This window comes from Chiloscyllium plagiosum, unplaced genomic scaffold (assembly GCF_037043375.1).
Source record: "Chiloscyllium plagiosum isolate Xiang-an unplaced genomic scaffold, Cpla_swu_hap1 HiC_scaffold_32, whole genome shotgun sequence".
Taxonomy (NCBI): Eukaryota; Metazoa; Chordata; class Chondrichthyes; order Orectolobiformes; family Hemiscylliidae; genus Chiloscyllium; species Chiloscyllium plagiosum.
The window spans coordinates 46,024,961-46,049,225 of record NW_028270170.1 but is presented as its reverse complement, the minus strand read 5'-3'; the positions used below and the strand labels follow the sequence as shown (position 1 = coordinate 46,049,225).

The 24,265-nt window shown below is 44.5% G+C and overlaps 1 protein-coding gene across 1 annotated transcript in view; it reads left to right on the top strand.

The window, feature by feature from the left end:
- The window catches only part of LOC122540036 (parathyroid hormone/parathyroid hormone-related peptide receptor-like), a 91,216-nt gene that overhangs the window by 24,953 nt on the left and 41,998 nt on the right, over window positions 1–24,265 (top strand). Inside the window, exons 7-8 of the mRNA XM_087977608.1 lie at window positions 1,467–1,650; window positions 18,090–18,243. Coding sequence (XP_087833734.1) covers window positions 1,467–1,650; window positions 18,090–18,243 — 338 coding nt within the window. The remainder of the gene's footprint in view (window positions 1–1,466; window positions 1,651–18,089; window positions 18,244–24,265) is intronic.

Here is a 24,265-nt window from a genome sequence, read left to right as displayed (position 1 = left end):
GATATAGGGAGTGCAGTGGAGATTCACTGGGATGATACTGGGGATGGGCAGGACTGGCCCATGAGGGGAGATTGGTTTAACTGGAGTTTAGAAAGTTGAGAGGGGATCTGATTGAAATATATAACATTCTAACAGGGCTGGACGACTTGATGCAGATAGAATGTTTTCCCTGATTGGGGAGATTGGACAGGGGACACTGTCTCAGGTTAGAGGGTCAACCATTTAGGACCAATATGAGGAAACATTTCTTCACTCAAAGTGTAGTGACCCTATGGAATTCTCAACCACAGAAGGCTCTGGAGGTCAAGTCACTGAATGTTTTAAAAAGAAAGATACATTTTTAGATATGAAAGGTGTCAGGAGGTGGTGGTCGAAAGCAGGAGTAATGTATTGAAATAGAATATCAGCCGTGGTCATATGGAATTGCAGTACAGAGTATCAGCCGTGGTCATATGGAATGGCAGTACAGAATATCAGCCGTGGTCATATGGAATGGTAGGGCAGAATATCCATGGTCATATGGAATGGCAGTACAGAACATCAGCTGTGGTCATATGGAATGGTAGGGCAGAATATCAGCCATAGTCATATGGAATGACAGTACAGAATATCAGCTGTGGTCATATAGAACGGCAGTACAGAATATCAGCCATGGTCATATAGAACGGCAGTACAGAATATCAGCCATGGTCATATAGAACGGCAGTACAGAATATCAGCCATAGTCATATGGAATGGCAGTACAGAATATCAGCTGTGGTCATATAGAACGGCAGTACAGAATATCAGCAATAGTCATATGGAATGCAGTACAGAATATCAGCCGTGGTCATATGGAATGGTAGGGCAGAATATCCATGGTCATATGGAATGGCAGTACAGAACATCAGCTGTGGTCATATGGAATGGCAGTACAGAATATCAGCCGTGGTCATATGGAATGGTAGGGCAGAATATCAGCCGTGGTCATATGGAATGGTAGGGCAGAATATCAGCCATAGTCATATGGAATGACAGTACAGAATATCAGCTGTGGTCATATAGAACGGCAGTACAGAATATCAGCCATGGTCATATGGAATGGCAGTACAGAATTTCAGCAATGGTCATATGGAATGCAGTACAGAATATCAGCCATAGTCATATGGAATGGCAGTACAGAATATCAGCCATAGTCATATGGAATGGCAGTACAGAATATCAGCCATAGTCATATGGACTGCAGTACAGAATATCAGCCGTGGTCATATGGAACGTCAGTGTAGGATTGAAGAGCTCTGTGTCCCACTCCTGCACCTAGTTTCAATGAATGCTAGATTAGGTGCATTCCTCGAAAGTGTAGCTGTGTTTGAAGTGTACAAAAATTGGATCCAGTTCTATTCTTCACTGATTGGGTTTCTGGGGGGGTAAAAAAGCCCTTCCCCTGGCCTGGGTTTAATCATGCGGCACTTCTGTCCTTCACACAGGCGTCTGCATTGTACCAGAAATTACATTCACATGCACCTCTTCACTTCGTTTGTATGCCGAGCTATTAGCATCTTTGTCAAGGATGTGGTGGTCTATTCAGACTCTGCAGCGGATGAGCTGGAGTTCAGAGTTGAAGATTTAATGGGTGATATAGCCACTCTCCATGAGGACAAGCGTCAGTTTGTAAGTGCGGTCTCACACACACAGTCGGAACTCTGCCACACACCCGGCAATAAGTCAATAGCAAATGAATCTCCTCTTCATTGAAATTAGTACATCATTCCTTTGCATCCTGTTCTACTGAAGTCACAGTCCCTCAGTCAGTTAGGTTACTAAAGATGATTGAGGGCTTCAACTGTGGAGCAATTAACACAGGGAGTTAGTTTAGGCTTTCATCTTGAGGAAAATGGCTTCGGATTAAAGGATGTGTACAGTGTCATTCCGGGAGATGGAGTGGGCATTGAGTGGCCAGGTGCAGCCAACTCCAGGAGACCCTTGTCAACAATTTGGGGAACACCGTCATTGATTTAATACGCAAAATACTATCAGCAGTTGAAGCCTGAATCTCTGAATGAGTTTGTCGTGTGACAAAACCTGACCAGGAGCAGCAAGTGACCCAATCACAGAAGTGTTACTTGCAGTAAGAGACCATTCAGCCTATTGTGTCTGTACCAGCTCTCTGAGCATCATTACTGCCATTCTCCTGCCTTGGCCCCACAAGTTCCTTTTCCTTTTCCTTCTCCAAAACACTAACCCGGACCCTAATGTCCTCTTGCCTGCTTCAGCTGAACCTGGCTCTACCTCAATTCCAGACAGTCTATGGTGGACCCAAACTGCGTATCCCCGATTTAGAAAGTTTTAATGATCCCTTAATTAACCTGCTATTCCTGATTCTAGTGCTATCTGTCTCTCCCAATATTTTGCACATAGAATATCCTTTATTGTCACATGTACTCACATAGAGAAGTACGGGAGTACAGTTAAAAGTTTACAATGTTGCCTCTCATGGCACCATCTTAAGTACAAAGTACCTCGGTACAAATCCTAGATACAAATAGGGGAATAAGAAAAAAAAGTTGCATTACCTTGCAGTGATTCATAGAATGAGTTAGAAATAAGGGGGTTTAAACTAGCTCAGCAAGGGGATGGGAACCTGAGGTGTAGTGAGAGTTAGGGAGGACAGGGACAGGATTTCACAGTCAAAGGACTGTGCTGACAGACAGCAATCAGGTTTAAAATGTGTTTACTTCAATGTCAGAAATATCCGAAATATGGTAGGTGAGCTTGTAGCATGGATAGGTATCTGGGACTTTGATGTTGTGGCCATTTCAGAGACATAGATAGAGCAGGGTCAGGCATGGTTGTTGCAGTTCCAGGGTTTAGATCTTTCATTAAGAACAGGTTAGGCGGTAAGAGAGGGGGGGACACGTAGCCTTGTTAGTCAAGGATAGTATAATGGTGGCTGAAAAAACTTTTGATGAGTAGTATGGGCTGAGGTTAGAAACCTGAGAGGTCACACAGCTGGGAGTTTTTTTATAGGCCTCCGCAGAGTTCCAGGGAAGTGGAGGAGAGGATTAGCAAAATGATTCTGGGTAGAAGTGAAAGGAACAGGGTGATCATTATGGGGTCTTTAACTTTCCCAATATTGACTGGAAATGCTATAACTCTAGTAGGTCAAATAGACCAGTTTTTGTTCAATGGGTGCAGGAGGCCCTTCAACATACTGTGTTTCCTGACTCAGTATGTCGAAGGGCTGACAAGAGGGGAGGCCACACTGCATCTGGTGCTTGGTAATGAACCAGGCCAGGTGTTTGATTTAGTGGTAGGTGAGTACTTTGGAGAAAGTGACCATAATTCTGTTACGTTTAGTTTAGCAATGGAAAGGAATAGGTACATGTCACATGGCAAGAGTTAGCGATGGGGGAGGTGTAACTATAATGCGATTAGGCAAGACTTAGGATGCAAAATGCAGGGGATGGGGACAATCAAAATGTGGAGCTGGTTTAAGTAACAGATATTGCATGTCCTTGATAGGTATGTCCCTGTCAGGCAGGGAGGAAGTAATAAGGCAAGGGAACCGTGGTTTATTACAGAAATTGCATCTCTTGTTAAGCGGAAGAAGGAGGCGTATGTGTCGATGAGACAAGATGGTTCAAATGAGATGATGGAGAGTTACAGATCAACTAGGAAGGATTTAAAGAGATAGAAGAGAGGATGTGAGCAGTCTTTAGCAAGTAGAATCAAGGAAAGCTTTCTATGGGTATGTGAGGAATAAAAGGATGATTAGGGTAGGAATAGTGTCAGTCAAAAACATAAGTGGGAAGTTGTGTATGAACCCTGGAGATCAGAGAGGTGCTAAATGAACATTTCTCATCAGTTTTCACTCAGGAAAAGGAGAATATTGTAGAGGAGAAGTATGAGGTATGAGATATTAGACTAGAAAGGATCAAGGTGAGTAAGGAAGAGGTGTTATCAATTTGAGAAGGAGTGAAATTAGACAAGTCCCCTGGGATGGATGGGATTTATCCGAGAATTCTCTGGGAAGCTAAGGAGGAGGTGTTGGAGCCTTTGGCTTTGATCTTTGAGTCGTCATTATCTACAGGTTTAGTACCAGAGGATTGAAGGATTACAAATGTTGTGCCCTTGTTGAAGAAGGGCAGTAGAGATGACCCGGGTAATTATAAACCAGTGAGCCTTACGTTTGTTGTCGGAAAGGTTTTGGAAAGGATTATAAGAGATAAGATTTATAATCATCTAGCAAACAACAATTTGATTGCAGATAGTCAACATGGATTCGTCAAGGGCGGGTCATGTCTCACAAACCTCATTGAATTTTTTGAGAAGATGACCAAGCATGTGGATGAGGATAGGGCAGTTGACGTGGTATACATGGACTTCAGTAAAGCCTTTGATAAGGTTCCACATGGTAGGCTGTTTGAGAAAATGCAGAGGCATGGGATTAAGGGTGATTTAGCTGTTTGGATTAGAAACTGGCTTTCTGTAAGAAGGCAGTGAGTGCTGGTTGATGGAAAATGTTCAGCCTGGAGTCTGGTTAATAGTGGTGTGCCACAAGGATCTGTTTCGGGACCACTGCTGTTTGTCATTTTTGTAAATGACTTGGATGCAAACATAGGTGGATGGGTTAGTAAGTTTGCAGATGACACCAAAGTCGATGGAGTGGTGGACAGTGTGGAAAAATGTTGAAGGTTGTAGGGGGACTTGGATAAACTGCAAAATTGGGCTGAGAGGTGGCAAATGGAGTTCAATGCAGCTAAATGTGAGGTAATGCACTTTGGGAAGAATAACAGGAAGGCAGAGTACTGGGTCAATGGAAAGATTCTTGGTAGTGTAGATGTGCAGAAGGATCTTGGAGTCCATGTACATAGATCCCTGAAAGTTGCTACGCAGGTTTAGATTAGATTACTTACAGTGTGGAAACAGGCCCTTCGGCCCAACAAGTCCACATCGACCTGCCGAAACGTAACCCACCCAGACCAATTCCCCCACATTTACCCCTTCACCTAACACTAAGGGCAATTTAGCATGGCCAATTCACCTAACCTGCACATTTTTGGATTGTGGGAGGAAACCGGAGCACCCGGAGGAAACCCACGCAGACATGGGGAGAATGTGCAAATTCCAGTCAGTTGCCTGAGGCGGGAATTGAACCCGGGTCTCTGGCACTGCGAGGCAGCAGTGCTAACCACTGTGCCACCATGCTGCCCAAGAATCTTTCCATTGACCCGGTATTCTGCCTTCCTGTTATTCTTCCCAAAGTGAATCACCTCACATTTATCTGCATTGAACTCCATTTGCCACCTATCAGCCCAATTTTGCAGTTTATCCAAGTCCCCCTACAACCTTCAACATTTTTCCACACTGTCCACCACTCCATCGACTTTAGGTTGTTAGTGCTGTTAAGAAGGCATACAGTGTGTTAGATTTTATTGGTAGAGGGATTGAGTTCCAAAGCCAGAATATCATTCTGCAAGTATACAAAACACTAGTGCAGCCGCACTTGGAATATTGTGTACAGTTCTGGTCTCCATATTTTGGGAAGGATGTGGAAGCATTGGAAAAGGTACAGAGGAGATTTACAGGATGTTGCCTGGTCTGGAGGGAAGGTCTAATGAGGAAAGGCTGAGGGACTTGGGTCTGTTCTTATTAGAAAGAAGAAGGCTAAGAGGGGATTTAATAGAGACATGCGAGATGATCAGAGGATAGAGACATGCGAGATGATCAGAGGATTAGATAGGGTAGACAGTGAAAGTCTTTATCCTAGGATGATGATATCAGCTTGTACAAGGGGGCATAGCTACAAATTGAGGGCTGATAGATTTAAGACAGATGTCAGAGGCAGGTTCTTTATTCAGAGAGTGGTAAGGGCGTGGAATGCCCTACCTGCCAATGTAGTCAACATTAGGGAGATTTAAACAATCCTTGGCTAAGCACATGGATGATGATGGGACAGTGTAGGGGGATGGGCTTAGATCAGTTCACATGTGGGCAAAACATCAAGGGCCAAAGGGCCTGTTCTGCGCTGTATTGTTCTATGTTCTATGTTCTATAAGGCATATTCAAAAGGATAAACTTTCTGGTGGTACTCTCTGATATTCTCACCTGGTTCCCACGGCCCTGCAATATTAATTTAAATCCTTCACATTAATATCATCCACTCATGGTATAATGCAGGTAACACTAATTACTTGCTGACATTACAAAGAGAGATCAGAATCCAAGTTTTGACGTGGATACAAAGCATCTGCAAAATGATTTTGATAAGATAGGTTGAGGGATAGAAATGTTCTTATTGGAAAAGATGTAGAGGAAAGAGCATGCAAGGAAATTGCAATAAACTATAAGGGGGACCCTGAGTATTCTGTAAAGATTACTCTGGAGAGTAATAATGTGACGTGCAAAGAGGGAAAAGAGTTCGTGAAGTGTGATCAGCAGAATTTTCTTCAACAAGGTTCCCCATGGGAGTCTGGTTAACAAGGTTAGATCTCATGGAATACAGGGAGAACTAACCATTTCGATACAGAAGACAGAGGGCGGTGGTGGAGGGTTGGTTTTCAGACTGGAAGCCTGTGACCAGTGGAGTGCCACAAGGATTGGTGCTGGGTCCACTGCTTTTCATCATTTGAATAAATGATTTGAATGTGAGCATAAGAGGTAGACTTAGTAAGTTTGCAGTAGACACGAAAATTGGAGGTGTAGTGGACAGCGAAGAAGGTTATCTCAGATTACAATAGGATCTTGATCAGATGGGCCAATGGGCTGAGGAGTGGCAGATGGAGTTTAGATAAATGTGAGGCACTGCATTTTGGAAAAGCAAATCAGGGCAGAACTTATACACTTAATGGTCAGGTCCTAGGGAGTGTTGCTGAACAAAGAGACCTTGGAGTGCAGGTTCATAGCTACTTGAACGTGGAGTCGCAGGTAGATAGGATAGTGAAGAAGGTGTTTGGTATGCTTTCCTTTATTGGTCAGAGCATTAAGTTTGGGAGTTGGGAGGTCATGTTGCGGCTGTACAGGACATTGGTTAGGCCACTGTTGGAATATTGCGTGCAATTCTGATTTCCTTCCTATTAGAAGAATAGGAAACTTGAAAGGGTTCAGAAAAGATTTACAAGGATGTTGTCAGGGTTGGAGGATTTGAGCTATGGGGAAAGGTTGAATAGGCTGGGGCTGTTTTCCCTGGAGCGTCGGAGGTTGAGGGGTGACCTTATAGAGGTTTATAAAATCATGAGGGACATGAATGAGATAAATAGAGAAAGTCTTTTCCCTGGAGTGGGGGAGTCAAGAACAAGGGGGCATAGGTTTAGGGTGAGAGGGGAAAGATATAACGAGACACCTCAGAGGGTTGTGCGTTTTCACGCAGAGGGTTGTGCATTTATGAAACTAGCTGCCAGAGGAAGTAGTGGAGGCTGGAACAATTATAACATTTAAAAGGTATAGAGGGATATGGGTTAAGTGCTAGCAAATGGGACTAGATTAGTTTCGGTATCTGGTTGGCATGGACAAGTTGGACCGAAGGGTCTGTTTCTGTGCTGTATATCTCTATGATTCCATGACTGGAAATATGTTTCTGGCCCAATGGCAAAGGAAGCATTCATGGCTCTGCCATGGGGAATGAGATGTATCAAATTGTTCATCTCAGCAAGAGAACATTTAGGTGACACTAATGATGTCTCATATCAGTTAGGATTGGTCATGCAAAAGATCAAGAAGCAATGTAGAAGAAAAATAATTAATTGGAGAGGCTAATTTCAATGGTGCGAGACTGGATCAGACCAAATATATTAGAATCAAAGATTGGCAAATGAGATATCTCAGTGAATACTGAGGCAAGTCAGGCTGGAAATGACAGATGCATTTGTCATAATCCTACAACCCTCAGGGACACTGCTAGTGAACTGGAGAATGGCAGACAATACAACCTTGTTCAAAAAAGGATACAAGGAGAGACCAAGCAACCAACAGGCCAATCAAATTAGCCCTGGTCGTGGGAAGCTTTCTCTGCTACTTTCTTGGGTGGAAGTCCTGCCTTCAAGAGTGCTCATTAATCAGATGGGCAGAAGGTCTGTAGACTCAGCAGTGCCACTGGGAGTGGTGGCCACTGCTGGGACTGCAGGCTGTCCTGATGCTGAAAAGCCTAGGTAAACACAGTTGGGGTCTTAGGGAGGGAGTGTGCAGACGAGTCCAAGCTGGATGTGGACGATGGTTGTTTTGATTGAAGTGGGATATGGCCAAAAGTGGAGGTGTGCTGATGGTCCCAGGAGCCAGCAAAGGAGGTCCTTGCCTTGCCTAGCTCCAGCCTGTGCAGCTAAAGCTACCACTTTTCCCACATAGCATGGGCCATTCCCACATTCAGCATGGTTTTGTGAAGGGCAGGTCGCACCTCACAAATCTTATTGAATTTTTTGATAAGGTGACTAAGGAAGTAGACGAGGGTAAAGCGGTAGATGTGGTGTATATGGATTTTAGTAAGGCGTTTGATAAGGTTCCCCATGGTAGGCTACTTCAAAAAATACGGAGGTATGGCATTGAGGGTGAGTTGGAGATTTGGATTAGGAATTGGCTGGCTGGAAGAAGACAGAGGGTAGTAGTTGATGGTAAAGGTTCATCTTGGAGTGCAGTTACTAGCGGTTTTCCGCAAGGATCTGTTTTGGGACCATTGCTGTTTGTCATTTTTATAAATGACCTGGAGGAGGGGCTAGAAGGTTGGGTGAGCAAGTTTGCGGATGATACGAAAGTCGGTGGAGTTGTTGACAGTGAGGAAGGATATGTCAGGTTACAGTGGGATATAGATAAGTTGCAGAGCTGGGCAGAAAGGTGGCAAATGGAGTTCAATGTAGGTAAGTGTGAGGTGATTTATTTTGGTAAGAGTAACAAAAAGATGGGGTACTGGGCTAATGGTCGGATACTTGGTAGTGTGGATGAGCAGAGGGATCTTGGTGTCCATGTATACAGATCTCTGAAAGTTGCCACCCAGGTAAATAGTGCGGTGAAGAAAGCATATGGCGTACTGGCTTTTATTGGTAGAGGAATTGAATTCCGGAGTCCTGAGGTCGTGTTGCAGTTGTATAAGACTCTGGTGCGGCCGCATCTGGAGTATTGTGTGCAGTTTTGGTCGCCATACTATAGGAAGGATGTGGAGGCACTGGAACGGGTGCAGAGGAGGTTTACCATGATGTTGCCTGGTATGGTAGGAAGATCGTATGAGGAAAGGCTGAGGCACTTGGGGCTGTTTTCATTGGAGAAAAGAAGGTTTGGGGTGACTTGTTAGAGGTGTACAAGATGATTAGGGGTTTAGATCGGGTTGACCGTGAGAACCTTTTTCCACGTATGGAGTCAGCTATTACGAGGGGGCATAGCTTTAAATTAAGGGGTGGTAGGTATAGGACAGATGTTAGGGGTCGATTCTTTACTCAGCGAGTCGTGAGTTCATGGAATGCCCTGCCAGTAGCAGTGGTGGACTCTCCCTCTTTATGGGCATTTAAACGGGCATTGGATAGGCATATGGAGGATAGTGGGCTAGTGTAGGTTAGGTGGGCTTGGATCGGCGCAACATCGAGGGCCAAAGGGCCTGTACTGCGCTGTATTTTTTTCTATGTTTCTACATTGAGGAAATACCAAAGCAATGAGAAAGGAATTTTCAGTGGCTGTTAATTAGTCATTAATTGTTCATGTCACTGCTCAGCACTATTTACTCATGTTATATCATACTGTCACTGGACTAGTAACCCAGAATGACATAGGTTCAAATCTCACCATGACAGTCTTTGAAGTTTGACATTTATCTATATAAAATATCTGGAATAAAGGGCTGGTCTGATGGTGGCCAGAGTTAGTGCTATTCTTCTGCCTTTTCCCCATAAACCTGCACATTACTTTTCTGCTTTTCGAGATCTGTGCTAATGACTCAGAATTGAGAGAACAGGATTACTCTTCCCGACCCCATATCCCTCCAACTGCTCAGGTCCGGTTTCCTTAACTCTGAAATGACCAACATTCCTGAAAACTTTTGAAAGGCATTGTGAAGGTCTTCTTAAAAAGCCCACGATATTAATAATAATGACTGGGAGGAGCTTGCTGCAAAGTATTCAAAAAGACAACAACGTCAAGCTTCGAGTCACAAAGCAAGAAAAGAGAGGAAAACACCCTGCTCTCCTGATGCCTGTTTGTAGGCCAAGTTTGGACCCATTCGCCAAGTTGCCTTGCATCCCATGGGCTCTTACCTTTTGCACTCAACCTTACATGTGGAATCCTGTCAAAGGCCTTACTGAAGGCCAAGTAAACCACATCAACTTGCACCACCCTCAATATATTTAGTCCCCTTTTCAACACTTCAATTTAATTTGTCAGACAGGATCTCCATCTAACAAATCCATGCTGACTACCCCAATCAATCCATGCCTTTCAACTATCCTGACCTTCAGAATTATTTCCAATAACTTCCCTACTACTGACATCAGATTAACTGGTCTGTGATTACTTGGCCTATCCTTGCCACCCGTCTTGAACAAAGGAACTACATTAGCTATCCTCTAGTTGTCTGGCACGTCACCTGTGCCCACGAAGAAATAATCACCTTCACCACCAGCCCCCCCCCCCACCCCCCCCCTCCCCCCACCATGTCCCAGCAATCGCCTCCCTCACCTCCCACAGTAGCCTGGACACATCTCATCAGGTCCCGGAGATTTATACATCTTTATGCTTGCTAAGGCATCTAATACCACCTGGAGAAAGTAAGGTCTGCAGATGCTGGAGATCAAAGTTGAAACTTTATTGCTGGAACAGCACAGCAGGTCAGGCAGCATCCAGGGAACAGGAGATTCGACGTTTCGGGCACAGGCCGAAGAAGGGCCTGTGCCCGAAACGTCGAATCTCCTGTTCCCTGGATGCTGCCTGACCTGCTGTGCTGTTCCAGCAATAAAGTTTCAAATCTAATACCACCTCCTTACTAATCTTAATTTGTTCTAGAAACTCACCACCCCAAGTGACATCCCCAGATGCAATATTATTCACCTTTGTTAGTATAGATGAAAAGTATTCATTTAAGACCTCGCTCAGTCCATTAGCTTCGTGCACAATTTTGTCCCTTTGGCCTTTAGTAGGCCCCACTCTTTCTCCAATAATCCTCTTACTCTTAATATACTTAAAGAAGACCTTGAGATTTTACTTTAACCTAAAAACCAAAGACATTTCATGGCCTTGTTTGCCTTCCAAATTTCCTTTTTCAGTCACCTCCTAAACTGTCTACACTTTTGAAGGGCCTTTCCCGCTTTTAATGGACTGTATCTGACAAGTGCTTCCTTCCAGGAGAAAGTGAGGACTGCAGGTGCTGGAGATCAGAGTCGAAGAGTATGCTGCTGAAAAACCACAGCTAGTCAGGCAGCATCTGAGGAACAGGACAGTTGACGTTTTGAGCAGAGATAAATGGAAGGGGGGTGGGGCGGGGGGGTGGGAAGATAGCTAGGATGCGATAGGTAGATGAAGGTGGGGGGGATGGTGATAGAATGGAGAGGAGAGTGGAGCAAATAGATGGGAAGGAAAGTGGACAGGTAGGACAGTTCAAGAGGGCGTTGCTGAGATCGGAGGTTGGGACTAGGATAAGGTGGGGGGAGGGGAAATGGGGAAATTGGTGAAATCCACATTGAACCCATGTGGTTGCAGTATCCCAAAACTGAAGATGAGGCATTCTTCCTCCAGGTGTTGGGGGTTAGGGTCCTTGGTGGAGTGGGAGGGGGAGTTGAAGTGTTCATCTTCAGGGTAGTGGGGTTGGTTGGTGCAGGTATCTTAGAGATGTTTTCTGGAACAATCCACAAGTTGAAGTCCTGTCTCCCCAATGTAGAGGACATGACATCGGATGCAATGAATACAATAGATGATGTGAGTGGAAGTACAGGTAAATTCCTGTCAGATGTGAAAGGACCTTTTGGGGTCTTGGATGGAGGAGAGGGGGGAGGTGCGGGCGCACATCTTGCGGTGGCTGGGGAAGGTGCCAGGAGGGCAGGGCGGGTTGTTAATTGGGGGTGGGTAGGGGTGTGTGGACCTGACCAGGGAGTTACCAGAGGGAATGGTCTCTCCAAAACACAGATAGGGGTGGGGAGGGAAATATATCTCTGGTGGTTTGGTCTGTTTGCAGGTGGTACAGAATGGTGGAGAATGATGCAGTATATCCAGAGATTCATGGGGTGGAAGGTGAGTACCAGGGGGTTCTGTCCTTGTTGCAGTTGGAGGGGTGAGGTTCAAAGGCGGTGATCTGGGAAGGGGAGGAGATGTGCTGGAGGGCATCACTGACCATGTCCTTCTGGGATGTGCTATGGTGGAATTGTCCTCCTGGGCGCAAATGTGGCAGAGGCAAACAAATTGGGAATAAAGGATAGCGTTTTTATAGGAGCCAGGGTGGGAGGAGGTGTAGTCCAGGTAGCTGTGGAAGTCCGTGGGTTTGTAGTGGATGTCTGTGTTGAGTCAGTCACCGGAAATGGAAATGGAGATGGAGAGGTCCAGGAAGGGGAGGGAGGTGTCCGAGATGGTCCAGGTGAACTTGAGGTCAGGATGGAAGGTGTTAGTGAAGTTGACGAACTCTTCAACTGCCTCGTGGGGCACGAGGTAGCGCTGATACAATCATCAATGTAGCGGAGGAAAAGGTGGGGAATGGGGCCGGTGTAGCTGTGGAAGATGGACTGTTCCACATACCAGTGAAGAGGCAGGCATACTTTAACGGTACCTTCACCAATGTCATATACTGTATCCGTTGCATCCAATGTGGTCTCCTCTAGAGGAGACAGGATGCCAACTTGCGGATCATTTCAGAGAACATCTCTGGGACACCCGCACCCACCAACCTCACTGCCCCATAGCTGAGCACTTCAACGTCCCTCCCATCCTGTCAAGGACATGCAAGTCCTGGGCCTTCTCCATTGCCAAACCCTTACCACCTGAAGCCTGGAGGAAGAACACCTCATCTTTCACCTTGGTACCCTCCAACCACACGGGAGTAATATGAATTTCACCAGTTTCCTCATTTCCCCTTCCCCACACCACATTACTCCCAAGGCCCCAATTTGGCAATGCCCTCCTGATCTGTCCATCACCTTTCCATCTATCCACTTCACCCTCCTCTCTGACCTATCACCTTCTTCCCCAGTTTCATCTACCTATCGCACTCTCAGCTATCCTTCCCCACCAACCCCTTCCCATTTATCTCTCAGACCCCCAGCCCACAAGCCACATTCCTGATGAAGAGCTTATGCCTGAAATGTCGATTCTTCTGCTCCTTGGATACTGTCTGAACTGCTGTGCTTTTCTAGCACTACACTCTCAACTCTGATCTCTAGCATCTGCAATCCTCACTTTCTCCTGGGCATAGTTGGGGCTCATGCAGGTGCCCATGGCTACCCCTTTCGTTTGGAGGAAGTGGGAGGATTGGAAGAAGTAGTTGAGGGTGAGGACCAGTTAGGCCAATTGATTGAGAGTGTCAGTAGAGGGGTACTGGTTGGGTCGGGGTGAGAGTAAGAAATGGAGGGCTTAGAGGCCTTCATTGTAGCAGATCGATATGTACAGGGACTACATGTCCATAGTGAAGATGAAGCTTTGGGAGTCAGGGAAATGAAAGTCTTGGAGGAGGTGAAGGGTGTGGGTGGTGTCCCAAATGTAGGTGGGGAGATCCTGGACTAAGGAGACAGGATGGTGTCAAGGCATACAGAGATAAGCTTGGTAGGGCAGGAGCAGGCTGAAACAATGGGTCGACTGGGGCAGACACGCTTGTGAAGTTTGGGTAGGAGGTAGAACCGGGTGGTGTGGGGTTCTTGGATGGCGAGGTTGGGACTATGGATGGGAGATCCCCTGAGGTGATGAGGTTGTAGATGCTCTGGGAGAAGATGCTTCCTTCTCTTTCTTTATCAAACTCTTGATACCCCTGGACATCCAGGGTTCCCTGAACATGTTGCCCTTGGCCTCTTGGAGGAACGTGTCGGCACTGAACTCTCACTATACTACATTTAAAGGACTCCCACTTTCCAAATGTTGACTTCCCTGCAAATAGCTGGTCCCAGTTTGTTTGCCAGATGCTGTCTAACAATATTGGAATTGCCCTTTCCCCAGTTTTGACACAATTTCTATACTGCCCTTATCCCTTGCCATAACGACTCTGAAACTTAATGTTATGGTCACTATTCCCAAAATGTTCATCCGCTGACACTTCAACCACTTGACCAGCTTCACTCCCTTGGATTATGTCTAGCACGCCCCATCTTGAGAAGGACTATCTACATACTGTTTCAAAAAACTCTCCTGGATGCACTTTTAAAAAATTTCACCCTGTCTAATCCTTTCACGATAAGTCAATCCCAGGTAATGTTAGGTAAGTTGAAGTACCCTACCACAATAGCCACGATAGTCCTGTTTCTGTGATTTGCTGACATACCTGTTTCTCTACCTCCCTCTGACTGCTGATAGTCCTGTAGTATAATCCCAGCAAAGTGATTGTCTCTTTGTTATTGCTCAGCTCTACACAGGTGGCCTCAGTTAAAACCTCTTCTGGGACATCCTCCCTCATCACTGCAGAGATGGTTTCCTTCATCAATAATGTAATGCCCCAACTCTCATACATCCCCCTCATCACTGAAACGTCTATACCTTGGAATGTTAAACTTGAAATCCTGCCCCTCTTAAATCATATCTTAGTAATTGAAACAATATCATATACCCATGTGCTGATCAATGCTCTAAGTTCATCCGTGTTAACAGTCAGAGGCAAAACAACACTGCAGATGTTGGAATCCAAAGTAGATAGCAAGCCAGGCATCATCTGGAGGTGGATTTGGGTATAAGCCTTCTTCAGGAATGGGGGTAGGGTGAGGGGGAGTTGCAGATTATGGTGGGGAGAGGGGCAGAGTGATGAGGTGGTGATAGGTGAACACAGATGGTCGATGGAAGGAATGAATCTAGAAGGAGGGTCAGTCGGAGGGATGGAAAGGAGGAGGCAGAGCTTGAAAGAGATTTGGGGGATGGGAAGGAAGGTTATAGTCCTCAGGGATGTAGCCTGCCCAGGTGGAAGATGAGGTGTTGTTCCTCCAATTTTTGGTCTGATTCATTGTGGCAATGGAGGAAGCCAAGGATGGTCATGTCAGAAAGGGAGTGGGAAGGGGAATTGAAATGGGCAGTGACTGGGAGGTCAGGTCAACCCTTACAGGTTGGTAGTTGGTCCTGACTTTACATCTACACTGTTAAATTCCATTCCCCCCCAACCCCCCCCAACACCAACCAGACAAATCAATTTGAAATCTCCCCAACAACATGAGCAAAGCGCCCAGCAAGGGCATTACGCCCATTCCTGTTCAGATGCAAACTGTCCAGCATATACAGGTCCCAAATACTCCAGAAACTGTCCCAATGATCCAAAAATCCCAAACTCTCCCTCCTACACAGTCCCTTTAACAACACGTTCATCTCAGCTGCCTTCCTATTCCTATACTCAATGACACGTGGCACTGGAAGTAATCTGGAGATTATAACCCTAGTATTCTTCTTCTTTAATCTACTACTACCTTTAAATTCCTGTTGCAGAAAGTCATTTCTTTTTGTTTACCCACGACGTTGGTACCGACATGTACAATGACTCATGGGTGTTCACCCTCCCTCTTCAGAATACCCTGCAGCTGCTCTGAGATATCCCGGACCCTGACACCAGGAGGCAACGTACCATTGGAGAGTCTCATTTGCTTCCACAGCCCTGCCTGTCAGTTCCCCTGTCACTGAAGCGCTCCTAGTCTCCTCGTGTGCAGCAGAGCCAACTGTGATGCCACAAACTTGGCTGTTGCTGCTTTACCTGAGAGGCCATCTACCCCAACACTATCTTTCTCAGAAACAAAAATTGCTGGAAAAGCTCAGCAGGTCCTGCAGCATCTATGAAGAGAAATCAGAGTTAATGTTTCATGTCTTACTCAGTCTATCTGTTTGAGAGGGGAATCCCACAGGGTACTCCTGCTCTGCCTGTCCAGACTTATTAGTCTTCCTGGTGGTCACACCATGCTTCTTTGCCCGTGGTAATCCTTACTCATGGTGTGCCCAGCTCATTCACGTGCTAACCACGACATTCTCAACTTCCTAGATGCTCCACAGTGACTCCATCTGCAGCTCCAGCTGCTTCATACAGTCAGTCAGGAGCTGCAGCTTCCTGCATATGTGGTTACCATGGAGACTGGAAGGGTCCCTGATCTCCCACATTTTGGGACAGAGGTCTCCCGTCATTGTGATCCTTATCGACTACAGACAATAAACTAGGAACCTTACCCACTACTTGCCAAATCAGATTTCTCCTTCTGTCTCTCTATTCCTAACAAATCACAAAGCAAGGACTTTACACTCTACCTCACTGCCAGTACTGCCCACTCAGTCTCGAAAGCTGTTTCCTCAGCAGCCAATCTCGTTGCCTTGCATTACATTTTTCAGGAGAAAGTGAGGACTGCGGATGCTGGAAATCAGAATCAAACATTGTGGTGCTGGAAAAGCACAGCTGGTCAGGCAGCATCCGAGGAGCAGGAGAGTCAATATTTCAAGCATTATGTTTTTCACCCTACTGTTACCTCAGGAGCTCTGCGACTAGATACAGTGAAAGTTTCACTGCTCCTCTCTTGCTGCTGTTCTCACTGAGCTTGACCTGTGCCTCACTGTTCAGGTTTTTATCCTGAGGTTCCATTGTCACCATTTACCTCCAGGTTGACTCCCACTCCCCTCTTGCTGCTGCTCCAAGTGAGCTCCTCTATGTCCACAACGAAGCGAAGGTTTCAGAGCAGGTTCAGAGAGCAGTTAGTAAAACATCCAAGGTGTTTAGTAATAAATTTGTAACTAACCTTTATAGATCAATGGTTCAGCCTCACCTGGAAAATCGGATCTGAATCTGGCCAGCACATCTTAGAAAGAAGGTGCAAAATATTCAGAGAAATGTTCCCAGGGAGAGGAACTTCACTTGATGGATAGATTAGGGAAGTTGGGAGTATTTTCCTTGGAGAGGAACAGACTGAAGAGATTTGATAGATATTTTTAAAATCATGAGGTGTCTGGGCAGAGTAGATCGGGAAAAGGTACAGTGACCTGAGGAGAAACATCATCAAACAGTGAGTGGGTCACAGTCTGGAATGCACAGCCTGAGACCGTGGAGGCACTTTCAATGTGGCTTTCAAAATGGAATCGGAGGATTATCTGAGGACAAAGATTTGCAGTGTTGGGAGGCAGGGTATGGGAATGTGAAGAGATGAGTAGGTGCTTACAGAGAGTTGACACAGACTCAGGTTGAATGGCCTCCATCTGACTCTATGTTGTAAATGTCAAGATAATGGTTTCAAATTCAGCTTGTAACATCTGGATCAGAGTGACACTGAAGCAATCGGATTGTTGTAAAACTACATGGGTTCAGGGTATTCTTTAGGGAAGGAAAGCAGTACTCATTATCCTGTGACTCCAGGCACACTCCAACTTTCCTCATTATATGAATTTACTAATAATTGTAACTTGCTGTTTCTCTGTCCTGTTGTGACTGATGGAATTTCCTGCCCCCACTCTGTCGCACCTTTGGAACAAAGCCAATGGCCTAAAACACAGCCCGAATCTTTCATCCGTCCAATGACTCACAGGTTTTGTCAAAATGGGAAGGTGCAGGGGAGATTTGGCTGGCAGCTTGTCCAGCCTGACATCCCATCCCCTCCTCACAGTCTGTCACCCCCTCCCAGCTCACCCCTTACTCACAGTCCAAACTCCCTCCTAAAAGCTCCAGATTCAGGCTTTCCAAAAGGCTGCTTTTATGTTTGTAGCTAAAGTGACGAGTGCCTCAGATTCAAGCCCTCTTACAGTGGGCAATAAAGAAATGGAATGAATTTCTTTATCTCTGTATTCAATGGGAATGATCCTTTTTCCAGCATGGCACTGGGTGATCGCTGGTTATTTGGCCCAACATGATGTACCTTTCTCACCTACCTTCTGGCACCAGACTGAGAAGTTAGCTGCCCAGTCAGTGCCTGAAAAGCACACACTGTATAACAAATGTAGGGGCCACACATGCCATAGTATTGTACCGATCGCTGTTTCGGTCTGATAACTGATCTGTATATTTCCAGGTTGGTTGTAAAGTGGCAGTGACGATATTCCTATACTTTCTTGCTACTAATCACTACTGGATCCTGGTGGAGGGCCTCTATCTGCACAGCCTGATCTTCATGGCTTTCCTATCAGACAAGAAATATCTCTGGGCATTAATTCTGCTCGGTTGGGGTAAGGATGCTCAAATCCATTGTACTCTTTGTCTGATGTTGTTTACATGCTGTTGATTGGTGTGCCCATCTCTCAGTTCAATAATTCATCAAGCAGTTTCGGTGTCACAGATTCAGCCAATCACAACCCTCCTCCCCTTTGGCCCACGACCCCTCCTGATAACTTCAGCCTGAATCACTTGAGACTGAGCACTGAGATGGGAGCAGGAGCCCATCAAACTCATTCCACTATTCATTAGGATCTTGGCTTATCTAATTCTGGCCTTAACACTATTTTCCTGCCTTTCTCCCATAAAGGCACAGAGATCTACAGCACAGAAAAATGCCCTTCAACCCATTGCATCTACACTGGTCACAATCTACCATCTAACTATTCTAATGACTCTAATATCCCATGACCCCACACTTCCTTACAGATAACCTCACTACCTCGAACTTACATTAATTCATTGATCAAGCCTCCACTCCTCTCTAGAGAATTCCAAAACTTAATTAATTCCAAAAGAAGGTATTCCTCTTGTGCTCCACCTTAATTTCATCTTCAACCTGTACCCCTTAGTTCTGGATCAATGCTTGGGAGCGGTAACAGGGAAAATCCTTTCAGCATCTACCCAGCTAAACCCCTGAGAATCTTATATGTTTCAAATAAAATCTTATTTCATTCTTCTAAACTCCAGTGAAAAGCCCAAACTGTTCAACCTTCCCTTACAGAATAGTGCCTTCATCCTAGGATCTTCGACTTAACTACCTCTAATATATCACTCCTTTGATATTCCCCTTCAAATAAACATTATATTTGACTTCCTAATTAACTATTGTGTTTGCATGCTAACGTATTGTCTATAATGTACAAGGAATCCAGATCCCTCTGTACCACAGCACTCTGCAATCTCTTTCCATCTAAATAATTGTTTCTGTTCCTCACTCTAAAGTGGACATCTGTCAAATTTTTACCCACTTACTGAATTGGCTATATCCCTTTACAGACTTTTTGCAGCACTTGGCCCATATCCCTCTAAACCCTCCCTATTCATATACCCATCCAGATGCCTTTTAAATATTGTAATTGTACCAGCCTCCACCACTTGCTCTGGCAGCTCATTCCATACACGTACCACCCTCTGCATGAAAAGGTTGCCCCTTAGGTCCCTTTTAAATCTTTTCCCTCTCACCCTAAACTTATGCCCTCTAGTTCTGGACTCCGCACCCTGGAGAAAATACTTTGCCTATTTACCCTGTCCATGTACCTCATGATTTTATAAACCTCTATAAGGTCACCTCTCAGCCTCTGACACTCCACAGAAAACAGCCCCAGCCTATTCAACCTTTTCCTCTAGCTCAAACCCTCCAACCCTGGCCACATCCTTGTAAATCTTTTCTGATCCCTTTCAAGTTTCACAACATCCTTCTGGTAGGGGGGAGACCAGAATTGAATGCAATATTCTAAAAGTGGCCGAACCAATGTCCTGTACAGCCGCAGCATGACCTTCCAACTCCTATATTCAGTGTACTGACTAACAAAGGCAAGTGTACTAAATGCCTTTTTCATTACCCTGCGTACCTGCGACTCCACTTCCAAAGAACTATGAACCTGCACTCCAAGGTCTCTTTGTTCAGCAACACTCCACAAGATCTCAGTGTATGAGTCCTGCCCTGATTTGTCTTTCCAAAATGCAGCACCTCACATTTACCCAAATGAAGCTTCGTCTGCCACTCCTCAGCCCATTGGCCCACCTGGTCAAGGTCCCAATGTACTTTGAGGTAAGCTTCTTCGCTGTCCACTGCACCACCAATTTTGGTGTCAGCTGCATCACAGTTGAGGGTTCAAGATGGTGTCTCTAGATGGTCTTGCGACCATCTAGACGCAGCTGTGTATACCTGTGTGTTAGGGGGTGTGGTGTGTGACAGAGACAGTTAAGAAGGAGTTTAACTCTGCTCGGATTATGCCTGTCCTTCAAATATTTGTCTGCGACATCATTGAAAGAGCTCCCCATGCTGTCCCTATCCTGGGTATGTTTGAGACATGAGATTTATAACGATATTTCGTGTTTGTTGCATAACTTTATCATGTTTATGACTGTTTTTAATATGTCTTGCATACTATAAATGTATATGTTTAAGTATAAATACGAAACTAAATCTCTGAAAGGGTTTCAGGCTATTGTTAGATTTTAAGACAATGATCCTAATTTTTAGATACAGATGCAGCAAGAAGCCTTTCTCTCTCTCTCTTTCTCTCTCTCTCCCAACAATTTCTAATATCCTCTTGATAACTTCAGTCATCGCAGATCCTTCTAACTTTCAGGAATATATCCCTTGGGTTGTGTCATTTCACTCCCTTGCCATGAAATCCTTGCTGCCCAGCTACCATTCTGTCGAATCTATGCTGCACTCAAATATACACAGACTCCCAAGTCCCCACTCTTTCTTGCCTTTCCCTATTCATAAAGTCAATGTCAGTGCTGTTCTAGTATGAAATGGCTGCCATGAACAAACCCAAAATGGCTGACTGACACCTTCTGAATCTTTCATCCCGGCTTTGCAGATTAAAACTTATCACATATTTGTACACTATCATCTCTCAGCCTCCTGCAGACAATACAATGAGATGTGAACCAATGCATTTTGGCTGTTAGATTGAGAAGAGACAATATAAACTAAACGGTACAATGTTAAACTGAGTGCAGGAACAGAGAGACATTCAGTTAGACTCTGGAATTCCGTCAGCACAGGATAGGGGAAAAGAAAATGAAAAGCTGTTTCATTCGTACATTCCTGCACTTTAGAAATGTCAGCTTGCTTTACAGAAGCAGGAGATGGAGAACTCTGTCAGAAAGGATGTGCAAGCTTCACTTAAATAAGATGCAAATTCCAGAAGCTGTTTAAAGCTACTGCCCCAAGATAATTAAATGCTTCTAGCACTGTGTGTCTAACATTCCAAACTTCAAACAGGCAAAAGGATAGGAATATATGAAAGGTGGTGTGTCAGTCAGCTCCTGACCTGGAGATGTAAGGCCATGTTCAGAATCTTTCTCAGTTTTAACCAGGAGACAGGCTTGTTTTATCCCGAAAACAGGAATTTAGAAAACACCACATTGTTCTACCACGGCTTCAAGTTGTGTGCTGTCTAAAAATGAACAAAAATACATCAGCAATAAAACAAACTTCCCAGATGGAATAATCCACCCCAAATATTTATGCGTGTGTGGCTCTCAGTGCATGTGAGAATGTGGGAGTGTGTGTGTGTGTCTGAGTAAGAGGAGAGATAGATTCTTCTCTAACATGGATTCAGGCAAGAATATTTGAGTGTGAGCATGTATTTGCGGGGTCTGTGTGTGTTTATGTAAAAATATATGTGTGTGTCTGACTGTTTGGGGGTGTGAGAGAGTATTTCGGTGTCACAATTTTTGTGTGAGATGTAGTTTTTGTGTGTGCATGATTAAGATTGGTGCATGAGAGGTTGAGTGTGTGAAGGCCTGAAAATGTCTCATTTTGTATTGTAATAATTCTGCAATTCTGTTTCAGCTTTACTTTTCAAACTGAATCTGAAATTATATCATGTTATGATCATTTTTGCCTTAGGGATCCTTCACTGGGAGATCATCGATTAGTCCTGTTTCATTACCCAATTTCATCGTCCTTGGCTGATTGCAGAATGCATTGTTCTAAAATAAAACTGTCTTGAATAATCTCAATACACTCATCCTTAAGGTTATTTTCGGAAACTTGATTCATCTAATTTCTATGGAAATAAAAGTCTCCCATTATTGTTGCAATTCGTTTCTTACAAATCACCATTATTTCTTGATTTATACTGCGTCCTATCTTGTAGGTATTGTTAGGGACTTTGTAAACTACTCCAGCCACCCTGTAATGATTTCTTTTCTTTGCTATTTTGTATCTCCACCCAAATGGATTCTACATCTTGACCTTCTGAATTACAATCATTTCTCACGTGTGTACTGATAGCAACCTTCATTTGGAGAGCTGCCTCGCCTCATTCCATTTCCTTCCTATCATACTGAAAGGTCAAGCACACTGGACTATTCAGTTCCTGGCTTTGCTCACTTTGCAAACGTGTCTCTGTTTTGTCCACTTTATTACAGTATAACGTTTTATTTCTATTCATGCTACCAAATCATCCATTTAATTATGACTGCTTCATGCATTCAGATGAAGAGCCTTCTTCTCCCTTTTGTCTACTGTGAATATGTTAGTTGGTGTACTCTTTATACACGCAGTCATTTCAGATATTTCTCTGCTATTACCCACAAACCTACACATTATTGCTTGTCTTGTAATATTAACTTTCTACCCACCTGACACATACCAGGATGATCACCATGCAGAGTGGGGGGAGGGATTGTCCAGATATCACCATGCAGAGTGGCGGGGGGGTGGGGGGGAGAGGCAGGCAATGTCCAGATATCACCATGCAGAGAGTGGAGGGGGGGGGGGGAGAGCAGGCAATGTCCAGATATCACCATGCAGAGTGGGGGGGGGGGAGGCAATATCCAGAAATGGGACGGAAAATGCACGGACTACACAACATATTGCAGTACTTCATGTTGACTTCAATAAAGTTACATTGCTTATTTCAGTGTTATCAGTGGAATTTTAATGCTAAATACAATTTGGGTGGCATGGTGGCTCAGTGGTTAGCTCTGTAGCTTCACAGTGCCAGGGACCTGGGTTTGATTCCAGCCTTGGGTGACTGTCTGTGTGGAGTTTGCACATTCCCCCCATGTCTGTGTGGGTTTCCTCCGGGTGCTTCGGTTTCCTCCCACAGTCCAAAGATGGGCAAGTTAGGTGAATTAGCCATACTAAATTGCCTGTATTGTTCAGGGATATGTAAGTTGGGTGCATTAGTCAAGGGTAATGTAGAGTAATAGAGTAGTGGAATGGGTCTGGATGGGATACTCTTTGGAGGGTTAGTGTGACTTGTTGGGCCGAAGGGCCTGTTTCCACACTGTAGGAATTCTATGAACAATGGTAACGTATAAAGATGGGAAGTACAGCGAGCACACTAGCTTTAATGTTGGGCAAGAGTTAAAGTCCAGTCAAGTTCCATTCCTCTGGTGAATTGATAGCTGCAAAAATGACCAAAGCCCATTTTAACCACATGATGCAATAATATTTAATCACAGGGAACAAACTCCACCCATTAGACAAAAATAAACCCATATGGGATGCAAGAAATAAAACAGACGACTGGGAAGCTTTAATAACCATGCAGGTTAAGGACAGCTTTTCAGTGCACTTAGAAATGAGGCGTCCAACTCTGGAATCATATCTATTCGTTATGTTTTATCTATGATTTGGAGAAACAGTTAGGGGCAATAGTGTTCAAAATGGAGGTGATACTAAAATAGGCAAGGTGAGGAGACAGGAATAAACAATTAAATAGAAGAGATTTAGAAAACACAGAAGAAATCTCCTTGTGAAAAGAGTTGTGGGACTCAGAATTCATTTCCAGGGTGTGAGTGAGTGAGTGAACATCCAAGATGAGATTGTACAGGGGAATGATGGGAACTGGAAGGAATGGTCCAATTATAACCTATTTGCTCATGCAGAGGACAACCATGGAGAGAGATTGGTTGGAAATAGTCTATTTCTGTTTTGCAATCTTTGTAAGCAGATTTGTAATGACATTGACTAGTGTCAGCTTGGATGAAATGTGTAAAAGCAATAAACTTGATATCAACCAAGAGTTTGATACCCAAGCTCTGACTAGCACCATGTCTCAGTCACCCTATGCTTACTGACGCATACTGGTGTTATTTGTACCTTTATTTTGTGAATTATATGCGGTTTGAGGGCCTTAACTGGGATTTCACTTCAGCATAAGAGACACTCACTGATGGATGAGTTAGGAGGTGAATATTTGCCATGTTTTATTCTTGTAAATAAATGTTGGACTGAGTAAAGATTGGTTCCAGCACAACCTTCACTGACTGGCTTTCTGCATTATAATAACCGACACCTGTTTAAACATTGTCTCGATTTAAAATCCCATCTTTGTT